The following is a 22,190-nucleotide window of genomic DNA, read 5'->3' as shown; positions in this document are numbered from 1 at the left end:
GACCCCTTGAGTAAAGTCACTTTTCAGTCAATTCTCCATAAAGAGAGGGGTTTCATAAGAAATCTGTAGTGCCTTTTTCTAGCTATGGAGCACTTCAAGTGCAATCTGAATTCTTTATCTTGGGATTTGGCCTTCAAGCATAATGTGTAGCATGTTGAGCACACTGACATCTTCCACTTCCAGTGTAGTGGACGGGTTATCTCTTAGCCTGAAGTTCCATTCATTCTCTGCAGTCAAATGTGGCGCCCATTAAAAGGAATGAATGACCTTCACACCTAGAGAGCCCTGTTCTGGGTTGTCTGGCAGAGTTTATTCATAGCACACCTCCGCATATCACCAGGCTATATGCAGAGCACTCCCAGCCAATGGAAAAAAATCTAATAAGAACCTGCATGTGAAGTTTTGAAATGCACAATTTGCAAGGACAATCTACTTAAATGAGACAACCCAACCCATATAGGAAATTGTAAGGTTAGAATGAGCTGCCAGCAATCTTTTTCTTGTCTGGTTACATGAATGCTAAGACTGTTTCCAAGCTCCAAGTATTGGTATCAACTCATCTGCCAAAAGACCAACTTCTCTCCTCACGGACCGGGTAGATCTCCAATTTGGTCTAATTTACTGCTAGTCCCTGAAAAGGTACCGTGTACGTTCAGTATTTCAATGAACATGGACCCTGTTCTTTGTGGGTTCCCCTATTTCGAAGTATAGTGTCCGCATGAAGTGAGTTCTGATCTTCTTGTATGGTGACCATTGAAATCCCTCACCAGGGCATTTTAATTAATCAATTCCACTAAAATGTGAATTAGAAACGGTCTTGATAACACCCTGTTAACCCTTATACAATCTATGGATTGAGTATTTTAAAATGTTTCAGAATGAAAGGCCAATATTTATTGTAAAATGTGAATCATAGGCACTAACTTTAAATATCTCTAAGCATCAATACCATGGCTTTAGGGATACGTCTAATGCTGTCTGGTTCACCAACTTCGCATAACCCCAATGAATAGACTGTTGCCTAGACATTTACAGACTATTTTTGTCTCATTAATTAGAGAGAATATTAGGGAGATTAAGCGATCTCTCAGCTTTAGATATTACCCTGATACCTGCATCTCTCAGGGCTGTTGGGAGAATATCAGTCTCAGTAGATTTCATATGTATTCCTCTTTGTAGCATTTCTTGAAGAATCCCATTTAGAAGCCATACAGCCCGAGAGTTTACTGTGGTTTCAGCTCCAGCATAGCTATTGTCAGTTCACCACATTTAATTAATCATCTAGCATTTTGTGATCAATTCAACTGAATTTATTCATGAGAGGTGACTTCCTATGCTTATTCTGACTAAATTACCTGCAAATAGTCTGCAAACGTGGCTGCAGTCTGAGAATCCTTGGCAACCAAATTATCATATGAATTTCTGGTTTCAGCTACATCTGGAAGCCTTGTCTGTAGTGCCTAAAGAGTGAATCATTATTCCTGTTCTATCCCTGTATTTTTTTTTTTTAATATGGCCCTTGTATATCATCCTTCCGTTCTTACCCGTGTCAATGGTCATATGTTTCATCCTGAGTTGACTTGTAATCAAGTCACGCAGGATTGTCTCAACACAAGTCTGTAAGTATTTATTTTCTAAATCGAAGTTTGGGTTTCAATGGTGTACAGTACCTGTGCCTGTTTAGGGATTAACTGCATTCGCAAAATCGGTTTATCGCAAATTTTGCGATTACCTATTTTGCGAAAGGCTTTGGAGCTTGATGCATCCCAAAAGGCTAATTACCGGTCGCAAAGGGGCCAATTCTGCGAATCGGCCCATTTGCAACTGGTAATTAGCATGGTGCATGTGACCCCTATTCTTTTGCTTCATCTTCGAACTATTCAACCACTCCCTCATCTGGAAGTATCCTGGTTAAAAAGGTTGGATAGGTCCTGAGCAAAGATCCAGGAGCTATACACTTTATTAGCATCAAGGTATGGGCTACAAATGCAATCTTTACTCAAAAATGAATGGTGTGCAGCTGAAAAGAAGATATATGCCCGCTTGACTGTGTTAAAACTTCTCTAGCTTCTTTCACCCCCCTGGACTAAGCAAGGAACCCCTGTGAATTTCCTGTGCCCACCATCAGATCTCCTCCAATCTCATCAATGTTCCCGTCTATCCATGCATGAAAGTCCCCTAGTCCTTTCATTCACAATGAGCTTCTATTAGTAGATTTTAAAGTGTTAGCCTTCTCTGGGCTCAAAGAGGTTGAGGGCAAAATACATAGAAAAGAATCCAGCAATGCCTCTCGCGCTGTTAACCTAAATGTATCACTCTTAAGTACCCATGTCTCCCCAGCAAATGAAAGTTAGTATCCAGGAGGTAGGACTCCTGTAGCTTGAAGATGGCTGAGGCGTGTCTCCTGGCAAATTGCGTTACCCACCATTTAACTTTGTCCTTGAGCCCATTTAAAGATCCCAAAATAGGAGTGAGACTTTAGGCCATGGAATCAGGCCGTGGGCATGTACCCTCAGTGTGGGGTCACTTTTCAGCTAATTTAAAGTTAGAACTCTGTTTACTTGCTATTGGGTTTATTGCTGATCTATTATAAGCATTAGCAACCGGGACAAGTAGCTCTTACTTAACAAATCCAGTGCACAACTAATTGGTGGTGTGGCAATGACCTTTGTATGACCTGGTCGAGGATGTCACAGAAAATTGTGTGATTAATTGTATGAGTAGCAGTACCCCAGTTCACTTTATCAGCAACTTAAGTGGTTCTCGATGATTCTGGGGGAGGACATGTGCAGGTCACTTGGGTGGAGTAAAGTGCCTGAGTAACATGTTACTTGTTTTCTTACCCGCCAGTTCATGAAACACTGAACAAGGCCAGCAGCCTCGAAACAACTCCTAGCAATAGGACTATGACTATCATGGGAAACGTTGAAATGGGACCCCATTCAACCATAAAAACGTGACCAGCATGACAGTTATATTTTCTCTTTGGTTGCCCGAAGACTTGAAAACTGGTACTGTGTAAAAAGAAATGGATGAGTTTGCACGCAAATTTATTACTATTTTATTTGTAGTTTTAACCATAGATTCTTTTACACAAACAGTTTGACTTGATTGCTGTTTCATCTGTAAAATAACTCCGTCTGTTTACTAGAAATGTTCTGAAGAAAACTGTGTAGAAAATGAACATATGTGTTAGTGTGTATAGATATGTACGTGTCTTTATAGTTCACTAAACGCAATAATACCCACTTCCCTCTGTGAATTCATTCAGTACATTTATACTGAAAGATGAGAATGTCTGGTTCCTTTAGAGTTGGTCTTTGATTAGATTTCCGTGTTTTTCTCTTCCTCCGTGGGGGAAGCGGATGCTTATTTACTTAGTGACTTACATAATGATATGAGCTTTATATAATAAAATTGGACTTGTGCCACGCGGAATTCAGTTCGTTCCAACAAGTAGAAAAAATAGCTGTTCTCAATACCAGATGCTTCACAATGCTTATTTTGTCTGTTCTCTCCCTTCCTTAGTGAGGAAAATGGCTTTTCTTCTGAGGCCATTTTAAGTTAATTTATGTTTAAATATTTAGAGGCTTTAAGCAGTGTTCATTCATTTTCACGTGACCAAAAGTTAGTCCTGGTGGCAGATTTCGACAAGAAATCCGTTCAGCACTTTGTAGAGGCCCACTAGTGTCACACTCATCCAGTCACATAACTTATCCTGTGCTGTGGATTCAAGAAGCCCTTTTGGCTAAAGTAACCGGATGGAGTAAAAGGGATGTGGCAATGCAATGCAGCAATCTGTATGCTCTTGTATAGTATTGAATGTCTGTTTGCTTCCAAGCAAAGTTTCTTGGCTAGAACTAGGTTTAGTGATTCAACTCAGACAATTATCTGTTTTAGGTATTCCATACAGTAGTCATTACAAGAGTGAGCTTCCGCCAGTCTAAATGTTGGCATAGAGGAGAATGTGTCCGCCAAGGAACCTTAAAAGCGATTCATTCTCATCAGTTTGCCTCAAGGAATTTGAATAATAGAATTAATATAATTTGGAAGGAAGGTCTCACTTTTTAGGTACTTTGGGATTGTTACTTTGAATGTTGAAATTAGTTACTTCTTAGCTGTCTGGCTTGGTGTTTTCCATCATGATAGAATATGCTAGCACCACTATGTGCTTGCCGCCTTCAGGGCCACAAAGTAGAGTTATAAGTATGTCCATTCACTGCATGCATGCATTTTTTGTACTTTAAGGTTCTTTGACTTAATTTAATAAAATTCATTTAAGAAAATGATGACAACGCTGCTATGTTGCTGAAACCTCCTTCTTAGAGGGAGCAGCACATCATTGTTTGTTAACAAATATCAAACTCCGATAAAGAAGGAATGCATTTTTTTTAGGGTATTCTTTCTCATTCACACTTTGACCCGATTTAGTTCCTTGACGTTATGGAAAAAAATCAGGCCTAGCAAAGACGATGCAATCTGTTAAGGTCTTCTGTCCAATGGTGGTAATCAGTTCAGATGTAAGAGGTCTCAAAGGTGAGCTAGGCCTCCCCTACAAACCCAAAGAGAAACTCCTACAACATCCTCTTCCCCCCACGCCCAAACCCAGTCTCCACTGTCAAAATCCATGCACAAAGCAGATGATGGGCTGACGGTGGGATTTGAATGCAAGTGGAACACAAGAAACTTTAATAACACTCCTTCACTCTTAAAGGTCTATATATATATGGCTTAGATCCTGGTCTCCAGGCTGGAATGGCTGCATTCCCGACGTATTTTAATTCAGTTACAGAAATAAAAGTAAAAGGTCCCTGGACAAGACAAGATGACTGTTGGAAATGAGTCTCTCTAGTTGTCAGTGGTATACACCCTGTCCAAGTAGGGACACTTCCTTCCAGTCAGGATAAGTGAGTTACACACCCAGAAAACCCCGGCTCACTCTCTTGGTAGCTTGGCACAGTCAGGCCTATCTGAGAGGCAATCTGTAACGTATTTGTACAAAACGCACACAGTAACACAGTGAAAACACTACAAGGGGATGCTACACCAGTTTAGAAAAGTACAGTATCTTTATCTGAACCAAACACGAGCAAAACGACAAAAATCCAACATATACAACTCAAAATATGACTTTTACAAGGTTTCAGGCAATTCTGTCCATTGAACTCTAAAGATGCGGTGATTTTACACAAAGTACCTCAGATGCGTCAAAGTCCACATGGCACAACAGCCGCAGAAGAGGGACTGTTCTGGTCTGCGGGTGATGTGTCAGAAAAGCTTGGCGCACATGTGCGATGTGTGGCAATCCGGCCACGCTCGAGGTCGATGTGGCGGCAAACAGGCACTGGGACGATTTCTTCAGCCGCGGTCCCACGATGTGTCGATTCTTTCAGCAGCACCCAAGTTGCACAGCAGCACGGGCTGCTGTGCAACATGTCTAAAAACATTGACAAAAACAATAGATCTTGCATAGGCGATACCTGTTGGCTTTGCTAATGCTTGTTATTAATTGATATTAGTTGCATTTGTAGCATTATGCATTCTGGATTTTGCTGCTTGTATATCTCTTTCATGTATGAGAACTTGGCAGGATCTTCCCTGCAGTCCCAGCTGCTCCTTCCCCTGCCAACCCATCACATGGCACTGTTGCTTCTCATTTGCCCACTGGGCTGCTTTACAAGTGCCTGGTGGGACGCACTGTGCAGCCCCCACATCTCCTCCCTTTCCTATTGCCCCATCATACAGCATGCATTGCTCCTTCTTTTCTCCAACGGGCCGCTCATACACCTATGACCACCTGTCTGGAACTACCATGCAACTCACACTCTTCCTCCATCGCCCCCCATCAGCCCACCTTGCAGCCATCACTACTCATCCCTCCTCTGCCCGGCTGCTCTTACTCCTATGAGTGCCTGGTAGGACCATCATGTGGCCACTACTACTCTTACCTGCTCGTTTGCTCATTAATCAGCTTAAGCTTCTCCTCCCTCGCCGCTGCCACTCTTAAACCCACAAGCGCCCAACCTGACCCATCATGAAACCCCCACTTCTCCCTGCTTCCTCGCTGGTCCATAATGCAGTCCCACTGCTCTTCCCTTTCTCACCGGCCCTTTCAAACAGCCCCTTGCTCCTCCCTTCCCTTCTGGGTCTATTGGAAACACGGTTTGCCTAAGCCGCCTTTAAGAGAACCCCATGTTGAATTAACAGACCATAACTGCCCCCTACACAGATCCTGCATGCACTAATTGTGGATTTGGATCCACTCAGCAGACCTCTGTCAGCCATAACAGACCTTGACTCGACCCTTCCATGCACCCAACACTTCTGACAACATTGTACCCTGAACACACCGCTACCATGTTTACACGTAAAGACAAAAACCCAACATCGTTTAATTAAGCAGTCTCAATTTAGTGTCAGCGCTTTAAAGAGGTTTCTTGGCAGTACAAGCTCAGCATAAATACATATTACAAAACTGCACATCTAGGTTTAATTGTATAAATGGCAAGCAAATGCGATATATACCTTTCTATTATATCTCCAGAGTGCAGTCGGCCGGCCTTGTGCTTCTAAAGTGGCAGGAAAAATATAACTTGAAATGTTAACTAAATGTGCGAGTCTTCAGTAGATTTTATGGGGTAGTAGTTGCCAAGTTCATTTAAGGACACGCAGCTAAGTTCCAAATGTACTATGTACATGGGAATATATGTTTATGCGCGATTAGTGTGCACAAAGTTTTTATGTGGTTTATCGTCCTTTCAAAGTATGTGCCTTTGGTGAGGGGACTTGAGTTTTATTTCAGGGTTGTATGACTTTAATGTACATACATTTTGAAAGGAATGTACAGTTTTTATTTACCCTGGCCTGTCATTTTTTAAAGGATTTTATGTAAACATTTCTGAGTCGTGGTGGGTGGTATTGCCTTTCTACTAGGCATTCGCAAATTTCCTGTTAGTGTGCGTTTATGACATTTATTCCGGCACGGGTTTTAGCATCCTCTTTCATCCTCTGTAACAAGGATATTCTTTGCAAAACTGATTCTTTTGGCTCTGAGAAGGAATAAAGGAAATAACGTTGTTACCTAGACAATCCCCATTCAAGCAGTTGGAATATCCTTAAGGGCAAAAGGAGACTACCACCCTCCCAGGAATGCAAAAGTGGTGATCACTTGTACAAAACAAGCATTGACAAAGCCAGTAGTTCTTGCCTTTGGGACCTATTGGCTTTGCTAATGCCTTCTAGCAGTAGAGTACAGCATCGGTAAGATGCTGTTCAACGCTACACATGCACGCCTACCAAATTATGTGGGTGCCATTTTTTTTTTATATTTACGTATCTGAGATGGAGGTGAATTGGTAGATATAAAACAATTAGGCATACAGACCGGCAGCAATTTGCTGCCTACTCTTCTGCAAAATACCGGAGCAATACCGGAGCACAATGGAATTACATGAGGGGGGCAGCTGGAAAACACATGGACTCTCATGGAGTGCTTAACCAGAATAAAAATGTAGTTCCTAAAAAAGTAAATGGTACAAGGACACAAGTAAAAGTTATGCTACAGGGTAAGGACACACATAGAAGAGGCAGGCAAGCCCACACAAGGCAACAAATATAAAGAAAGCTAATCAGTGACAATAAATCCAACTAGTCCACTACGTTAACATTAGGTCATTTTCAACCAGACAGTTTGTGATGTCTGCTAGGGTCGACCTAAAAACCCATGCATTCAAGATCCTGGAAAAAACTGCCTCTTTACAGTTAGCCAACATAGTTCTAGTGTGCAATCTTTACTTTGTATGCTTTTGAAGTTCCCCGCCTACAACATATGCGTTGTCTTATGACTCCTTTTCACACTAGTCTTTTTTGAAGCAACAGTTTCACTCTGCTGATGCAGTCTGCTCAGTAAAAGGTCCCTACTCCCATCTTCCTTATTGTAGTAGATCAAGAAGTTGCTTCATTGTGTTTAGATTGCAGCCTACCAGACATGGCAGCTGTCTGATTTGCCAAAGACATCTTGGGGACATTCATAAATTTGCCGTAGAAATGCATTCTGCCTGTTGCTTGTCATTGGCTTTGTGGTTTGTAATTCAAGTTTTCTTGCTTTCCATTTGCTGGCTCTATATTTTTTTTAGGCTGTCCAGCTCGAGTTGGTACCTTTCCTTGCCCAAACCTTATTTACAGTATCCTTCCGAGTGCTCCCTTTCTGTAAACAGGCATGGGAATCTTGTTCTTATCTCATTACATTTGCTGTTCATTCAAAGTCTGAGTTCAAATGTCAGGCGTTGTCTTCCAAGGGCACTTGTTTACTTTTCTTTCTTTGACTTCAAAGTGAGAGAATTTATGTGACAATCTTGCTGGATACTGGCGCTAGGAAAGAGTTTTATTCTAGCACACAATATTTAAATGAGCTGTGTAAGTATTTCAGAATATATCAGAATTAGGAACACAAATGAAGTAAATTACTTGTTATTTCTGAAGTGTGTTGGAAGAAAATAGTTCAATATGATCAATTCAAATCAGTACACTAGGAAGGCAATTTCCACACGTTTTCGTCTGTGCATGTGTGTAGTTTTATTAGTAAAACTGTATGTGCAAATGTAATGGTTGTTTCAATTGAAAATGTGTTGTATGCAATGACAATGTGCTACCACACCAATAAAGCTCCACTCTATGCCACTCCACTCTATGCCGCTCCACTCTAATCTGCACCACCTCATACCACTGCATTTTACTCTGTGCCACTCCACTTTACACCACTCCATGCCAATGCACTCGACACCACTCCATTCTACACTTCTCCACTCTACCCTTTACCACTCTACTCTATTCCAATGCATTCTTCACCACTCTGCACAATTGCACTCTAGGCCACACCAATCTACTCTGCACAATTCCACTCTACACCAGTACACTCTATGCCTGTGCACTTTACTCTGTAACACTCAAGTCTAAGCCTCTGCACTCTGTCAATCCACTGCACTCCACTCGATCTACTCTGCACCACTGCTTTCTATGCCACTGCACTCTATACCAATTTACTCAAATCCATTACACTATATGCCACTCTACCCTGCACCACTCTACTCTATGCCACTTGTCTCTACTCTGAAACAATCTACTTTATGCCTCTGTTCTCTGCCACTCTACTCTACTCCACGTCACTCCACTCCACTCTGCACCACTCTACTGTTAACCACTGCACTGTACGCCAATGCACTTTACACAGCTGCACTAAGTCACTGCAATCTATGCCACTCCTCATCACTGTACTCTACACCACTGCACTCTGCCACTGTACCCTGCAACATTGCACTCTCTGCCACTGTACTCTATGCCACTCTGCACTACGCCATTCTATTCCACTCCACTCTATGCCACTGCATTCCATGGCACTATACTCTACTCTGCATCACCCCATGCTACTGCACTCTATGCCACTCCACTCTGCGCCACTGTACTGTACTATGCACCACTCATCTACGCCACTGCGTTTTGCAACACTGCATTGTACGCCAATGACCTCCATGCCACTGCACTCTACAACACTCTACGCTAATGTACTCTAAACCAGTCCACTCTACGCCACTCCAGTGTACGCCGCTCTGCGCAACTCCACATTATGCCACTCCAATACACAGCACTGCTACTACACTCTACCATTTGCCATTCCACCCTATGACACTCCACCCCACTAACATTTAGCCATGGTGAAAACCGCTGCCATGCTTGTGTACAACATGGCTAAAACACAATGGCAAAGTCAATAGCTCTTTCAAAGGCGAGACCTATTGGATTTGCCACTGCTTGTCTTTGTAGGGTAGCAACTCAATGTCACCCAACTATTATGAAACACTCCTAACTAAAAACTAGACCTTTTGGATATGCCATTGCTTGTTCTTGATGTTTGTTGTTTTACTCTATTTTTGTTTCATCTGAGAGACTTCTAGTCACAGATTCCTTACCTTTTGGATTTTCCCAGGTGTCAGACTGGTTCCTGAAGATACTTCATGAGCAGCACCCCTGCGCACCGGTAGGGGGCGTCGATTGGCTTTGTGTCAGTTAACGATGGCATCCACGCTGGAAGTGACGTCACGGTACCTAGATAGGCATCACCCAGGCGCGCTGTCCAAGCCTCCACCTCCCAAGGCACTTTCCCTACCCACTCCCCCCTCCCCCCCACAGGGAATCCAAGAGGCTGGATTCATTAGGGGAGATGTTGTTTTCTTCTGCCAGCGTGGCATTGCGGATCTGTGAACATCCCATGCCTATTGGGCCATTATTCTCACACTTTATGGGATACGGATCTGCAAGTGCTGCCACAGGTCCTGGGTAAGGCCTGCCTTTACTCTCCCAATCTGTCACTGATGGGAGAGACGCCCCAAAGTTCACTATTCGATGCAGACTTGACACAGCCAACTCACTAGGCAGGACGGTTTCCACAACAGTGGCCCTTAGGCGCCACGCCTGCCAGAGGACAACCTGCTTTTTGTGGGCTGTCAGAGCTTCCATTATGGACATGCCATTCTATGGCACTAGTCTCTTCAGAGACAAGGCAGATTCGTCACTTGAGCGCTTTAAGGATACTCGTGCTATGGCCAGGTCCTTAGGCCTCTCTGCTGCCCCACGTCCACCTCAATCTGCCTTTCGCTCCTTTCATAGCCTTGAAAGGGTCTTCCAGCCGCACCAATTCCCAACCAGCCACTGTGCTGCACAGGGTCCCCAGCCTCTGCATGGCCCAGGGCACGGTACCCACTGACCTCATGGGTCAAGTGGCCAGGAGTCCAGTCAGTCTGCCAGCACCCCTACTGCAACCGTCTCCAAACCCTTCTAGTCTGCCCCTGTACCACCATGGGCATCCAGTTGGCAGGATTTGCCATCACCTGCCCCACTGGCAGTCCCTAATATTGTACAGATAGGATTAGCAGATTGTCTGAAGGGCCTACTCCCTCCATGCCACAATCTCATGATGGGCTGACGGAGGATCATCTGCCTGTTCTCTGTGAGGGGGTTATGGGTCTCCTGGCCAAGGGAGCCATAGAAACGGTTCTCATGCCAGAAGTAGGCTGTGGTTGTTATTCCTGCTACTTCCTAGTTCCCAAAAAGGGAGCGCACTGGCCTTTGTCCTATCCTCAATCTCCAAACTCTCAATCTCGTCCTCAAATACGAGAAATTCAAAATGCTCACATTAACTCAGGTCTTGTCTGCCCTGGACCCAAGAGACTGGATGGTAATATTGGACTTGCAGGACGTTTATTTTCATATTCCCGTCCTGCCTGCCCACTGCCATTATTTGCGGGTTACGGTAAGCCACAAGCACTTTCAGTTCACTATGCTTCCTTTTAGCCTTGCCAGCGCCCCTTTGGTGTTCACCAAGGAGATGACTGTGGTTGCAGCTTATCAGCGGAGGTCTAGGGTGTCAGTCTTCCTCTACCTCGATGACTGGCTGCTGAAGGTGGGCTCGCCCCAGGCTGTCCTCTCCCACCTCCAGACCACAGCGAACCGTCTGCAATCACTTGGGTTCACTATCAAAGTGCCAAAGTCAGACTTGACTCCCTCTCAGATGCTCCCTTTCATCGAAGCTGTTCTGGACACGGTGCAGTTTCGGGCTAATCCTTCAGAGTGACAAATCCAGGATATTCAGGCCATGATACCGATATTTCAGCCTCAATCCTGGGCTTCGGTGAGACTGACTCTGAGGCAGCTGGGCCTCATGTCTTCCTGCTGGTGACACATGCCAGATGGCATATGTGGGATCTGCAGTGTGACCTGAAGTTCCAGTGAGTGTAGCATCAGGGTAATCTCTCCAAAACTGGTCCAAATCTCGGAGGGAACTGAAAGGGTTTGCAATGGTGGCTAACCAACCGCGTTTGGATCAGAGGCAGACCCCTCTCTCTTCCCCAACCAGATCTCACAGTAGTGACAGATAGCCACTCCTGGGATGAGGCTGCCCTCTGGGAGAAGTGGAGATCAGAGGACTGGATCCGGCGGAATCTGGATTCCACATCAACCTGCTGGAGCTCCGTGCGATCTGACTGGCATTGAAAGTCTTTCTGCCCTCCATCAGGGGAAGGCTGGTACAAGTGTTCACAGACCACACCAGCGCCTTGTGGTACTGCAACAAACAAGGTGAGTTGGGGTTGTGGATCCTTTGTCAAGAGGCCCTTCATCTCTGGACAGCAGGACGTTATCCTGGTGTCTCAACACCTGGCTGGTTCTCTGAACGACAGAGCAGATGAAATCAGCCGAAGATGCCTAGCAGATCACGAATGGCGTCTCCATCCGGAGGTGGCACAATGTTTCTTTCTGCAGTGGGGTGGGCCTTGGTTAGATCGGTTTGCCTCCGCCAAGAGTGCACAATGTCAGCAGTTTTACGCAGTGGAGTTTCCAAAGCGGTAGTCGCTCAGAGACGCTTTTCGTCTCAAGTGGAGCTCTGGCATCCTCTACGCCTTTACGCCCTTACCACTCCTACCCAGAATTCTCAAGAAGATCAAGAACAACCCTCTTTCCGAAGTACTGCTTTTAGTTCTTTCTCTTGCCCAGCAGGGCTATCTATTTGCCATTTCTGCCTTCTTGCGGTTGCCTGATCAACCCTCATTGTTCAAGTCCCCTATTGTACATATGTTCCTCGAGGGCCTTGCTCATCTCTTCCCTCCTTCACCATTCATTATGCCTCAGTGGGACCTTAATTTGGTTTTGACTTTTTTGATGTGTGCTCCTTTCGAGACACTACTCAATTGTCCCTTAAGGCGTCTCACCTTGAAGACAGCCTACCTTGTGGCAATTACATCTGCCCACGGAGTAAGTGAGCTGCAGGCCTCATCATCTAAGCCGCCTTACGTCTCAGTCTATCCTGACAAAGTGGTGCTTTGCACAAGGGCCCCCTTTAAACCAAAAGTGGGTACCCCTTTTCATGTAGACCAATCTATCTTTTTGCTTTTATGCTCCTCTACATCTCTCTAAAGAAGAGGAACAACTCCACTGTCTGGACCCAAAAAGAGCGTTGTCATTCTACCTGCAGAGTAGTGTTTTAGTTGCATTTGTAATGCCTGTGCTGCTTCGGATCTGCCACAATATTTAGCCGTCTAAAGTTTGGTAGGCAGTCTGATTTTAGTGGTAGTGTTGACATCTTCTCCCAGGCCTTTGTCCTAAAGTGTTTTGTGCATGATGTATAATAATTGTATCATAGCTCTTAGCAATGCCGCTGTGAGATTTTAGGACTGGTATATGGAATTGCATTTTTTCCAGTTGATGGACAAACTTGCTTCTCAACTCTGTGTCAGTTGTATTTGGTGGATGATCCTCTTGAGAAACCCAATGTACACCATGTTCCAGTAATAACAGTCAAACCGTCACCTCTGCTGGGCTGACGTTTAGAAAATATTACATTTTCCCACCACGTTGTGATCTAACATTATTTTTAAGTTTCTCACTTTTGTAGAGGGGTTGTGGGTATGTCCAGCATTGGTCATTATGCGAACCGAACCGATTTTATTTCATGGCTGTCCAATAATATAATTTTTGGTGAGGGTTCCATTGCAGCACAACAAATGTTGTCTCATTCAGTGATCTATGTTGTTAAGGCAGTTTGTTGTTAATTGTCTTTGCTCAGGTGGATGTGAATTTAATGTCATATGCATACAGCCGTTATTTTAGGCGGGACTGCTTAAGTGGTTGCGGTAGTAAGTACTTCTATTTCCTGAAAATTAGTGGTAATTAAGAAATGTTCTGGGGTTCTCCTTGCTTGAGCATTCAACCATTCTCATTTCATTAGGTGGGCCTGGGTTTTAGGGATAACTATCACATCTATGACGCTAATTGCAAATGTTTTGAAGTGTCCCACATCCTTTCTCTGTGAATTTCAGACAAAACAGGCAAGGGCAACTTGCTTAGGAAGGCGTCCTTGTTTAGGAGAATTTGATGTCTTTCAAATTATTCAAGCTTTTTAGAGTTTCTAAAAAGCTTCTTCAATGGATAGAGTGGCATCTAGTATGCTTAACCTTTAAATTCATTCAGACCACTGTTTTGATATGTGCCATGAGTGCTGCAACCATCCTAAGTGTGTCAAGATCTTGTTGGTGCCCCTCTATGAGAGGATGTTTTTGAGGGCTGCCGCAATGCAAGACCAGTATGTCACCCTCTGTGCAATTTAAGCGGAAAGGTGAGAGCATTTGAAAGCCGTAAGATGGTGTATGCGGGAAAGCGGGATAGCTGTGTTTCAAAGTGGGTGTCTGTGTTGGTTAATATCGTGTCCCAGTACCTTATAAGTTTGGAGCAGTCCCACAGCAGTCGGAGCACTGTCTCACGAAACCCACAACCTCTCCAGCAGTCCGCGTTGTGCTGCCCTCATGGAGGCGCACTGGGGTAAGATACCAGTGCCTAACTATTTTATTAGCGGTCTCAGTGCTGGCCATGTTACGTGCTGTGTGTTGCACCCTATAGTGAACTTTGTCCCATTCCTTGTATGTGAGCACCCTTCCCAGCTCAAGCTCCCACTGCTTCTCCCTGCAGATCTAGTCGCTGGTGCAGCGCATTGAAGGATACCATATAGTTACGTAATGAGTTGACTATCAAAGGTCTTTGTCACCAACCACTTCTCTAAGGGAGTAAGTGGGCGTTGTGCCCCAGCTTGTACCATTGGATGAGTGGGCCATTGACGAACCTGAATGTAGTGCATTCTCTCCAGTTCTGTCAGCGCATAATCTTTACGCAGCTGCTCAAAGGGCAGAGGGCCCTCCTCATCAAAGAAATGGCCAATAAAGCGGCACCCTGCTAGTTGCCATGGCAGGAACGTGGCTTGGTCAAGTACCCAAATAAAGTCTGTGTTGCCCACGGTCAGAGTAAGCGACGAGGGAAATAGTTACAAGCTTTTACGTGTTGCCACCCGATCCCACACCTCAAGGGTGGCTTTAGTGTCCGTAGAAGAGTAAAGGTCCCTGGCTCACTGTGTTTACCACAAAAATAGAGCTTTCCATTGGTGCAACACAACTACTGCATGGTCCATAAACAGCCAGTGTTTCTCTGATTCCTCCCCAGTCCATTCCACCACATAGCGGAGTTGCGCCTCCTGGTAGTAGTGTAGGAGGTTGGGATCCCCTCAACCCCCCTCGTTTGTGAACCTGTGACTCTGTTCCCAAACGAAGCAGCTCATCTCTCTGTAGGGGCTGAATCATACCAGCCAGAGGCTGCATCAGGAGGGCCTGAAACAAGAACTGGATCTTCCGAAGGGCAGTCATCTTCATTGCTGCCGTGTGGCCAAGCTAGAATAGCAGATAGTGGTTCCTTTGGGTCAGGTTACTCCTTAGTTGCCGGAGTAGGGTTTGGTTAATAAGGGCCACAGTCGCCTTCTCTATTAGGATTGTCCCGTAAACGCTGAGCCACAACCCCCATATAGAGAGCAAACAGCAGGGGTGACAGCAGGTACCTCTGTCGGGTTCCCCTGCGAATGGGAGAGGGAGCTGATGTCTGACCATTTACTTGGGCTGTTGCTCGCGGTTGCCCATAGTTACTAAGGTTCCATGTGCAGAAGTGGGTCCCAAAGCCAAAGTGTTTGAGTGTCACCTAAAGTAAGGCCAATGCATCAGGTCGAATGCCTTCTCAGCCTCTATGTGCCCAGGCATTAATTCCCTCTTGGAGCATTTTTCTCACACAAGAAATCAAGAGCACAATCCAAACACGACTAATGCACGGAGAAAAATAGAACAAAAAATATGTACAAACTACTTAACTTGAGTTCCGGAGTAGCATGCTACTTGCCGGAAGAAGCTCTTCGATGCCTCGTCAGGGGTCGTTAGCGCTATATAAACACACTTACAATTTCATCTGTTATTATAAGTGCTTGGTAATGCTACATAGGCACTGTAACACCTCAGCACGTCATCTTGATATAGACAGGGGCATCCTCGACCAGTAATCTGTCAATTCTCATCATGACATAATCATTTTCTTGACCTCCGTCTTATACCATGTAAACTCATGAGGTTCATGAGGTGGTTGTGTGACCTTTTGCACATTTGACCAAGCGCTGATTTAACTTATTGAATAGGGAGTAGCTCATGTCTCCGATTCACATGAGTTCACTTTTAAGAGGGTTGTGCTCCAAAGTACAGAATAACTATCCTTACTGGACTACTTAAAAGCAGGGAAACACCTGTCACTCTGATCGCAGACCGCCTAACCCGCTTTTTGACCACCATAGTCTGTATCTAAAGGCAAATTATATCTGTTTACTTTGTGGGGGGAGGGGGGTGATTTCAGAGCCCCCCACAAGCCTGGAAGCATGAAGATACAGACAACAGTATTATGGAAGGAATGATTTTCGTCCTTCAGATAGTAATCAGTTTTGTTCTTTTTTTCATTTTCTGATTTACAGTCCAAAATTGGGAACGCGTACACTCTTTTAAAAACGCAAGCCATAAATTACGCCCAGACCATTATACAACCAATAACTTTATTCCACCAGTGACCAGCAACCAGTCTAACTCGCCATCTTAAAGGCACCGGAGAGATTCCTCGAGTCCTGCCGAAGATAAAGCAACAGCAAAGAGCAATTGTAGTGCTAAGAAACATGGCTTAGTACAGTTATCGGAGTTGTAAACCCGTGTTCATTGATATCCGATGGCTTTTTCAGTTCTAAAGCCGAACCTAGACAATTGACTCTGTTGGGGCTTTTCTCTATTGGGGCTTTTGTAGACCCTACCTGTGTCCCCGTATAACTTACATTGGATACCTATTTGCCCATCAGTGAATGTCATTATATGGACAGTGTGAGTTTCCTGTACTAAAAGCGCCTGTTCTGTTACTCTGAAACTCATCCTCCGTGCAGGTGTTCTGGTTGCAGATTGTATGCACCATATCTGGCAGGTGCATTGCATCCTCTCGAGAACGCTTGCCGAGTAGCGCATGTAGTTTCCGGAACGTTCTAGAGAGATGCACACAGCTGACTACACATATGAAACCGTGTTTTTCCATTGCTTTCAATCTTCAAATTAAAGGATATTGCTAAAGAGCAAGTTCCACTAGAGAGCAATACCAAATTTGTTTCTACAGCACCAGTGTGTAGTGGAATCTTCATCCGCATGACCCTGGTACCAGCATTTCTACTAGTATTTCGCTCTTTTTTGCCTTTTTAAAATATTTTTTGAGAGAAAAATCACGTACGGTGTGGGAGAAGGGCAAAATAGTATTTTTGCTACCAAACTATCACAGGCGTGGGGGGAAGGGAGTGAAGGAAGAGTTTCAACTGAATGAAGCACTGCAAAGATCAAGGAAAAAAGGTGCAACGAGGTTGGGAAATTAGGTTATGGGTTGACTTCCCCGTAAACAGGAGTAGGTGGGGGAGGGAGATTTGCAGCCTCAAAAGTGTAAATGTTGTCGTCAGACGTTACTTCTACATCATTATTTTAATAAGAAAGGGAGTACGGAGGTTGACCTAAAATAGCTGAAACGCTGTGTCCAAAGATTTATGTACTGCAAACTCCTATTCGAAAGGAAGTGTTTTTTGTCTTCATGGAAAATAGCAAAAAAGAGGCCGTTTTACTGAGAGGCAGTTAAATGAGTTCTAGACCTGCTACTAGCTGACTAGGCAGAGAAGCACTCTAACTTGCACCGGATTCCTGGGAGCCCTTTTAGTGTTTGATTTGATGGATGTTAAATTCAGTATATCCTCTTTGGGAGATATTGGGTGAACTGTACGAGGTTCAAAGGCAAGCTTCAAATGTGGTGCGTTGTAGGCCGCTGCACATAAACATAAAGTGTTGCAGAGGATTGAGTATAGGTTACTATGTTCCAGCCCATATTGTTAGTCTGACTGTGAAGAGCCTGGTTTTTAGTGAACACTCCAGAATTCAAGCTAGTTCCTGATTCTTATTTGTGCAGTCCCAAAGCTTGACCGTCAGGACAGAGGAGTTTCTGCCATTTTGCAACTTTGTGCAGGGTGAGACAGTGAAAGTAGGCGCAGTGATCTTGTTTGACAATAGATTCCCCATGATTTTAACTGCTCTGAACATTCATCCTATTACTTCTCTGGTTAAAGTTCTCAGGTAAAGACCAACATGGATCTATAGGTACTAATGTGCTTCATCCCGTGCTTGCCCCCATGAATGTCGCCAATATGTCTTCTAGGCAGCAGAAGCAACTTAGAAAATGGAATTTAAATCCTGTTTTTCTATTTTATTTATTCAGGTGATGCTAAACTTCGTCCTGAGGCCAAGAAACGACTTCTCAGCTATGTGGAAGAAGAGCCATTGGATGCCAACGGATATTTTAACTTGGGCATGCTGGCTATGGATGAGAAGCGGGATACTGAGGCGGAGATGTGGATGAAGAAGGCCATTAAATTGCAGGCCGGTTTCCGAAGTGCTCTCTTTAATTTGGCTCTCCTGTATTCGCAAACATCGCAGGAATTGATGGCCCTGCCTGTCCTGGAAGAGCTGCTGCGTTACTACCCTGACCATACAAAAGGGCTGATCCTGAAGGGAGATATCCTTATGAATCAGAAGAAAGACATCAAAGGAGCGAAAAAGTGCTTTGAACAAATCCTGGCGATGGATCCCAACAACGTGCAAGGGAAGCACAACCTGTGTGTTGTCTATTTTGAGGAGCGGGACTTAATAAAAGCAGAGAAATGCCTGGTTGAGACCTTAGCTTTGGCGCCCCACGAAGAATATATCCAACGTCATCTGAACATCGTCCGAAGTAAAATTCTAACCTTAAATGCTGCAGGCCATTCAGTTCCACCATCAGGTGCAACAGCAGCTGTGGAGGAAGAAAAAAAAACGTTGTTTGAAAACATGAAAGAAAGAGACAATGAGCAGAAAGGTACTTTGTCAACGAGCACTGACAATAACAAAGGGCACACTAAAGCCAAGAAACAATTAGACAAAAATACCTCTGACAAAGAGACCAAAAAGAAATCAACAAAAGACATAAAGGACATTGAAAAGAAGAGAGTTGCTGCTTTGAAGAGGCTGGAGGAGATTGAACGGATTTTAAACGGTGAATAGCCTTTCAGAGAATCACAATAGAGTTTGCAGATAACGAACCATTTTAAATCTGTTGTTTGGACCACAAGCAACTCCTTTCAGATTCTGAAAGTGACAATTCAAAACATCTGATATCAGACTAGAGCTCATAGTCCCAAGAACAAGTGTAAGTTATGTTACTTGACAGAGAGGGGATCGGATTTGTATTTAAAGGAAAGAGCACTGGAATGAGGAGGTCTTGAAGATGAGAATGCTGAGAAACTTTGCTTGATGCTTAAGTGTTATCTGAAAAAAAGAGAAACGTTCCCAAAGCAGTGTAACCAAGGAGGTACTTAGTGGGAACATATCATGCCACTTAATCCAATACAGCCTATGTGTGTGTGTGTGTGTGTGTGTGTGTGTGTGTGTGTGTGTGTGTGTGTGTGTGTGTGTGCGTGTGTGTGTGTTATATAGCAGTCGATGGAGTTTTTTACGTTTTGGATCTTTTGTCTGCACACAGACATGGTGCTTCAGAAAAAGTTGAACTCCAGGCGAAGGTTTTCCGTGGGTTTGTGTCACTGTTTGTGTGTAACTGCGAAACTTGTGTTTTGCATTTTAATAGGAAAAAATGACTGTTGGTCATCACAATTCGAAGTATATCAAATTCTGAAGTTAGTTACACAGTAATGCGTTTTCTTTCTGATTGTGTACATCATGCAGTGGAGTTACATTTTCATGAGCTGAGCCAAACCTGCTCAGCTGCAATCCAGTGCACAAAGTCTTCTTTTTCTTCTGGGTTTTTCTCTTTCAATTGTAATTGAAAAGTTACTATTTCACCAAGAAACCCTGCACGAGCCAACGTATGTAAGTTAAATCGGGGTTAATGGTATAAAAACACAATCCAAGATCCTTCTCCGGTACAAACCTCAGTAGTGTTAGGCGCCTCGGAGATGTTCCCATCTGCAGTGCCTCTGTATGAGTATCAGATGGTATTTGATGGTCCTACTTTATTGTGTACCATTGTCGACTTTGGAACTGGTGCTAGATGAGGTGCCCTGGAAAAGAGGTCTAGAAGTTGTGCGATTTTTCCTCATGTTATTGGTGCAACATCTTGATAAAGTTCCCTCTTCAATTAATTAAATTAAAAATGTATGTAATCAAGTGGAGAAGAATCTGCCTCCTTATCGTTTCATGTAAGTGAATTTGAAATCCCGTTGGTCACGTCCTCTCAGACTGCACAGTGCCATGTTGGGTGCAACATTTCAAGCAAATGGTAGAAACTGCCCATTTTGGCATCTGGTTCATTTTCGCTTTGCGAGATGAGATTATGTATTTTAGTCATCTGAAGTACTTGCGAGGCCTAGACATTCACCTGTTGTAGCATTTTAAGTCGAACGTCGGCACAGTTTATTGGGATAATCCTACGGTGGTACATTCATGCAGTGGACAAGTGCTAATGCATGGGTTTAACCTGAGCGACTTTCTGAGCTCCTAGAAACAGAGGATTTGTTTAAAATAATAAATATCGTTATCCGCAAAAGGTGAATAAATTGAGCCCTAATTTTCTGCAAATTATATTTTTGGAGAATTGCTATGGGGCAGCGTACTATACAAAATAACACAAGTAACGCTGTCCCTTCCTGTACATGTCCGACAGTGTGTGTATGTGGGTGTGTTTTTACTTTTGTCCGTTTTAACTAATTAAATGGAAGAAAGATAATAAACCATATACAGGTGGTGAAGTTCAGTGTAACACTACACAAAGCGAAGAAGACAGAAAATATCTGTACATACATTCGTGCCATGCTCTACTTGTGTGCTGGTCTTTGATACCATCTTGTTATCCAATCCCGAAATAATCATTTTCCTTTCCCTCGGCCAAGGATTTTATAACTGTTTCACTAGTGATAAAAGATTCTTGGTGTTAATTCGTTGTCGACGCCCACATTTCTTGCATTTGTAATTATTTGAATAGTGCTTCGATCTTTAACAGATTATATTTTGTGTTTCATTCCCCTCTTTGTATTGTTTCCTATTTTACTTGCATGATAGTTGTTCTCATCTCACTTTCTAGCATTCGAAAAAAAGCTCTAGTGTCTATGACCAATAGGTATTAAAAATTATGCTTTGTATATAAATTGAGGGGAGATAGAGGCATGTCCGGTGCACAAATTCTTCTTGCTGTAGGCCATTAAGAGGTCACAATGGCTACATGTCTGGGCAATCTAGTGATCCCATTTAGTAGCACATGAAGTTGCCACACAGCATTGGCACATATGTAGAACATTTAGGTGACAAATGGACACAGTTTTGTGACATGTACATCTTGTTCTGAATGGCTCTCATATGCTCAGCCTCAGTCCCTCCTTATCTAAAGAGGTGTGTGGTGCTTTACCTTGCTGCTGTGGCACTTCTAACAGTATCCAATCTAAAACTATGCTTAAATCTTTGAAATGACTTTGCTTACCTATTTTAAGACATGTCTCTAACCATCCTGTGGCCTCCTTCTTTTGAAATGCATTGTATGACACAACCACCCATGCCTAAACCACGCTTGCCTAAACCATGCAGTTTTAACAACAATTGCTTCTTTACCACGCATGCCTTCACAACGATTTAGGGCATGATTGGTAATGGCATATGCGTAGTAAAGATCAAACCCCAACCCCCCATCCCGAGCCATAAAACCCTATCCCAAGTCCTGAAATCTAGTCACCTCAGCCCTAACAACGACTATGACCCCCTACCCTGAGGTCTAAAACCCAGCCCAAAACACTACCCTGACCCCTGCCCCCGCGAGCTGAGCCCGAAACGGATCTCCAGCTTTTAAAATTCCCCCTTCCCCCAGCCTGAGACCTAAAACACGGCCCGCCCTAAGCACTACCCCAACCCCAGACCCCCCACTCTGAGCCTTAAAACTGCACCCAGCTCTAAACATTGCATCTTCCCCTCAGCCCAGAAACCTAACTAAAAATAAAAGGAAGTACTTAACAATCTGCCGTTCCATCCACCGACTGCAGGTCTGTAATGCTAGACCGCGATCTTCCTTTACCACGCAAATGCGCGGTAAAGGCTTATGCATGGTTAAGGCAAGTGTTGTTCTGCTTGCGTCATAATGGCACGTGTGGTTTAGCCCACGTTGGTAATGCTGTTTTTCATTGAAATGCTGTACAAACTATCTCTGGCTTAATGCTGAAATTCATATAGGTTGGTGTTCTTGGCCTCTCC

The 22,190-nt window shown here is 43.9% G+C and overlaps 1 protein-coding gene across 2 annotated transcripts in view; it reads left to right on the top strand.

The window, feature by feature from the left end:
• Positions 1–20,977, top strand: part of TMTC3 (transmembrane O-mannosyltransferase targeting cadherins 3) — a 368,984-nt gene extending 348,007 nt beyond the window's left edge. For both annotated transcript variants that reach the window (XM_085653910.1, XM_085653909.1), the window contains exon 14: positions 18,184–20,977. In XM_085653910.1, the coding sequence (XP_085510036.1) occupies positions 18,184–19,004 (821 nt within the window). In that variant the 3' untranslated portion in view covers positions 19,005–20,977. The remainder of the gene's footprint in view (positions 1–18,183) is intronic.
• The last annotated feature ends 1,213 nt before the right edge of the window (positions 20,978–22,190 follow it).

The sequence above is a fragment of the Triturus cristatus genome, chromosome 4_1 (assembly GCF_964204655.1).
Source record: "Triturus cristatus chromosome 4_1, aTriCri1.1, whole genome shotgun sequence".
Taxonomy (NCBI): domain Eukaryota; kingdom Metazoa; phylum Chordata; class Amphibia; order Caudata; family Salamandridae; genus Triturus; species Triturus cristatus.
The sequence above is the reverse complement of the archived record's forward strand: the minus strand, read 5'-3'. Positions and strand labels throughout refer to the sequence as shown.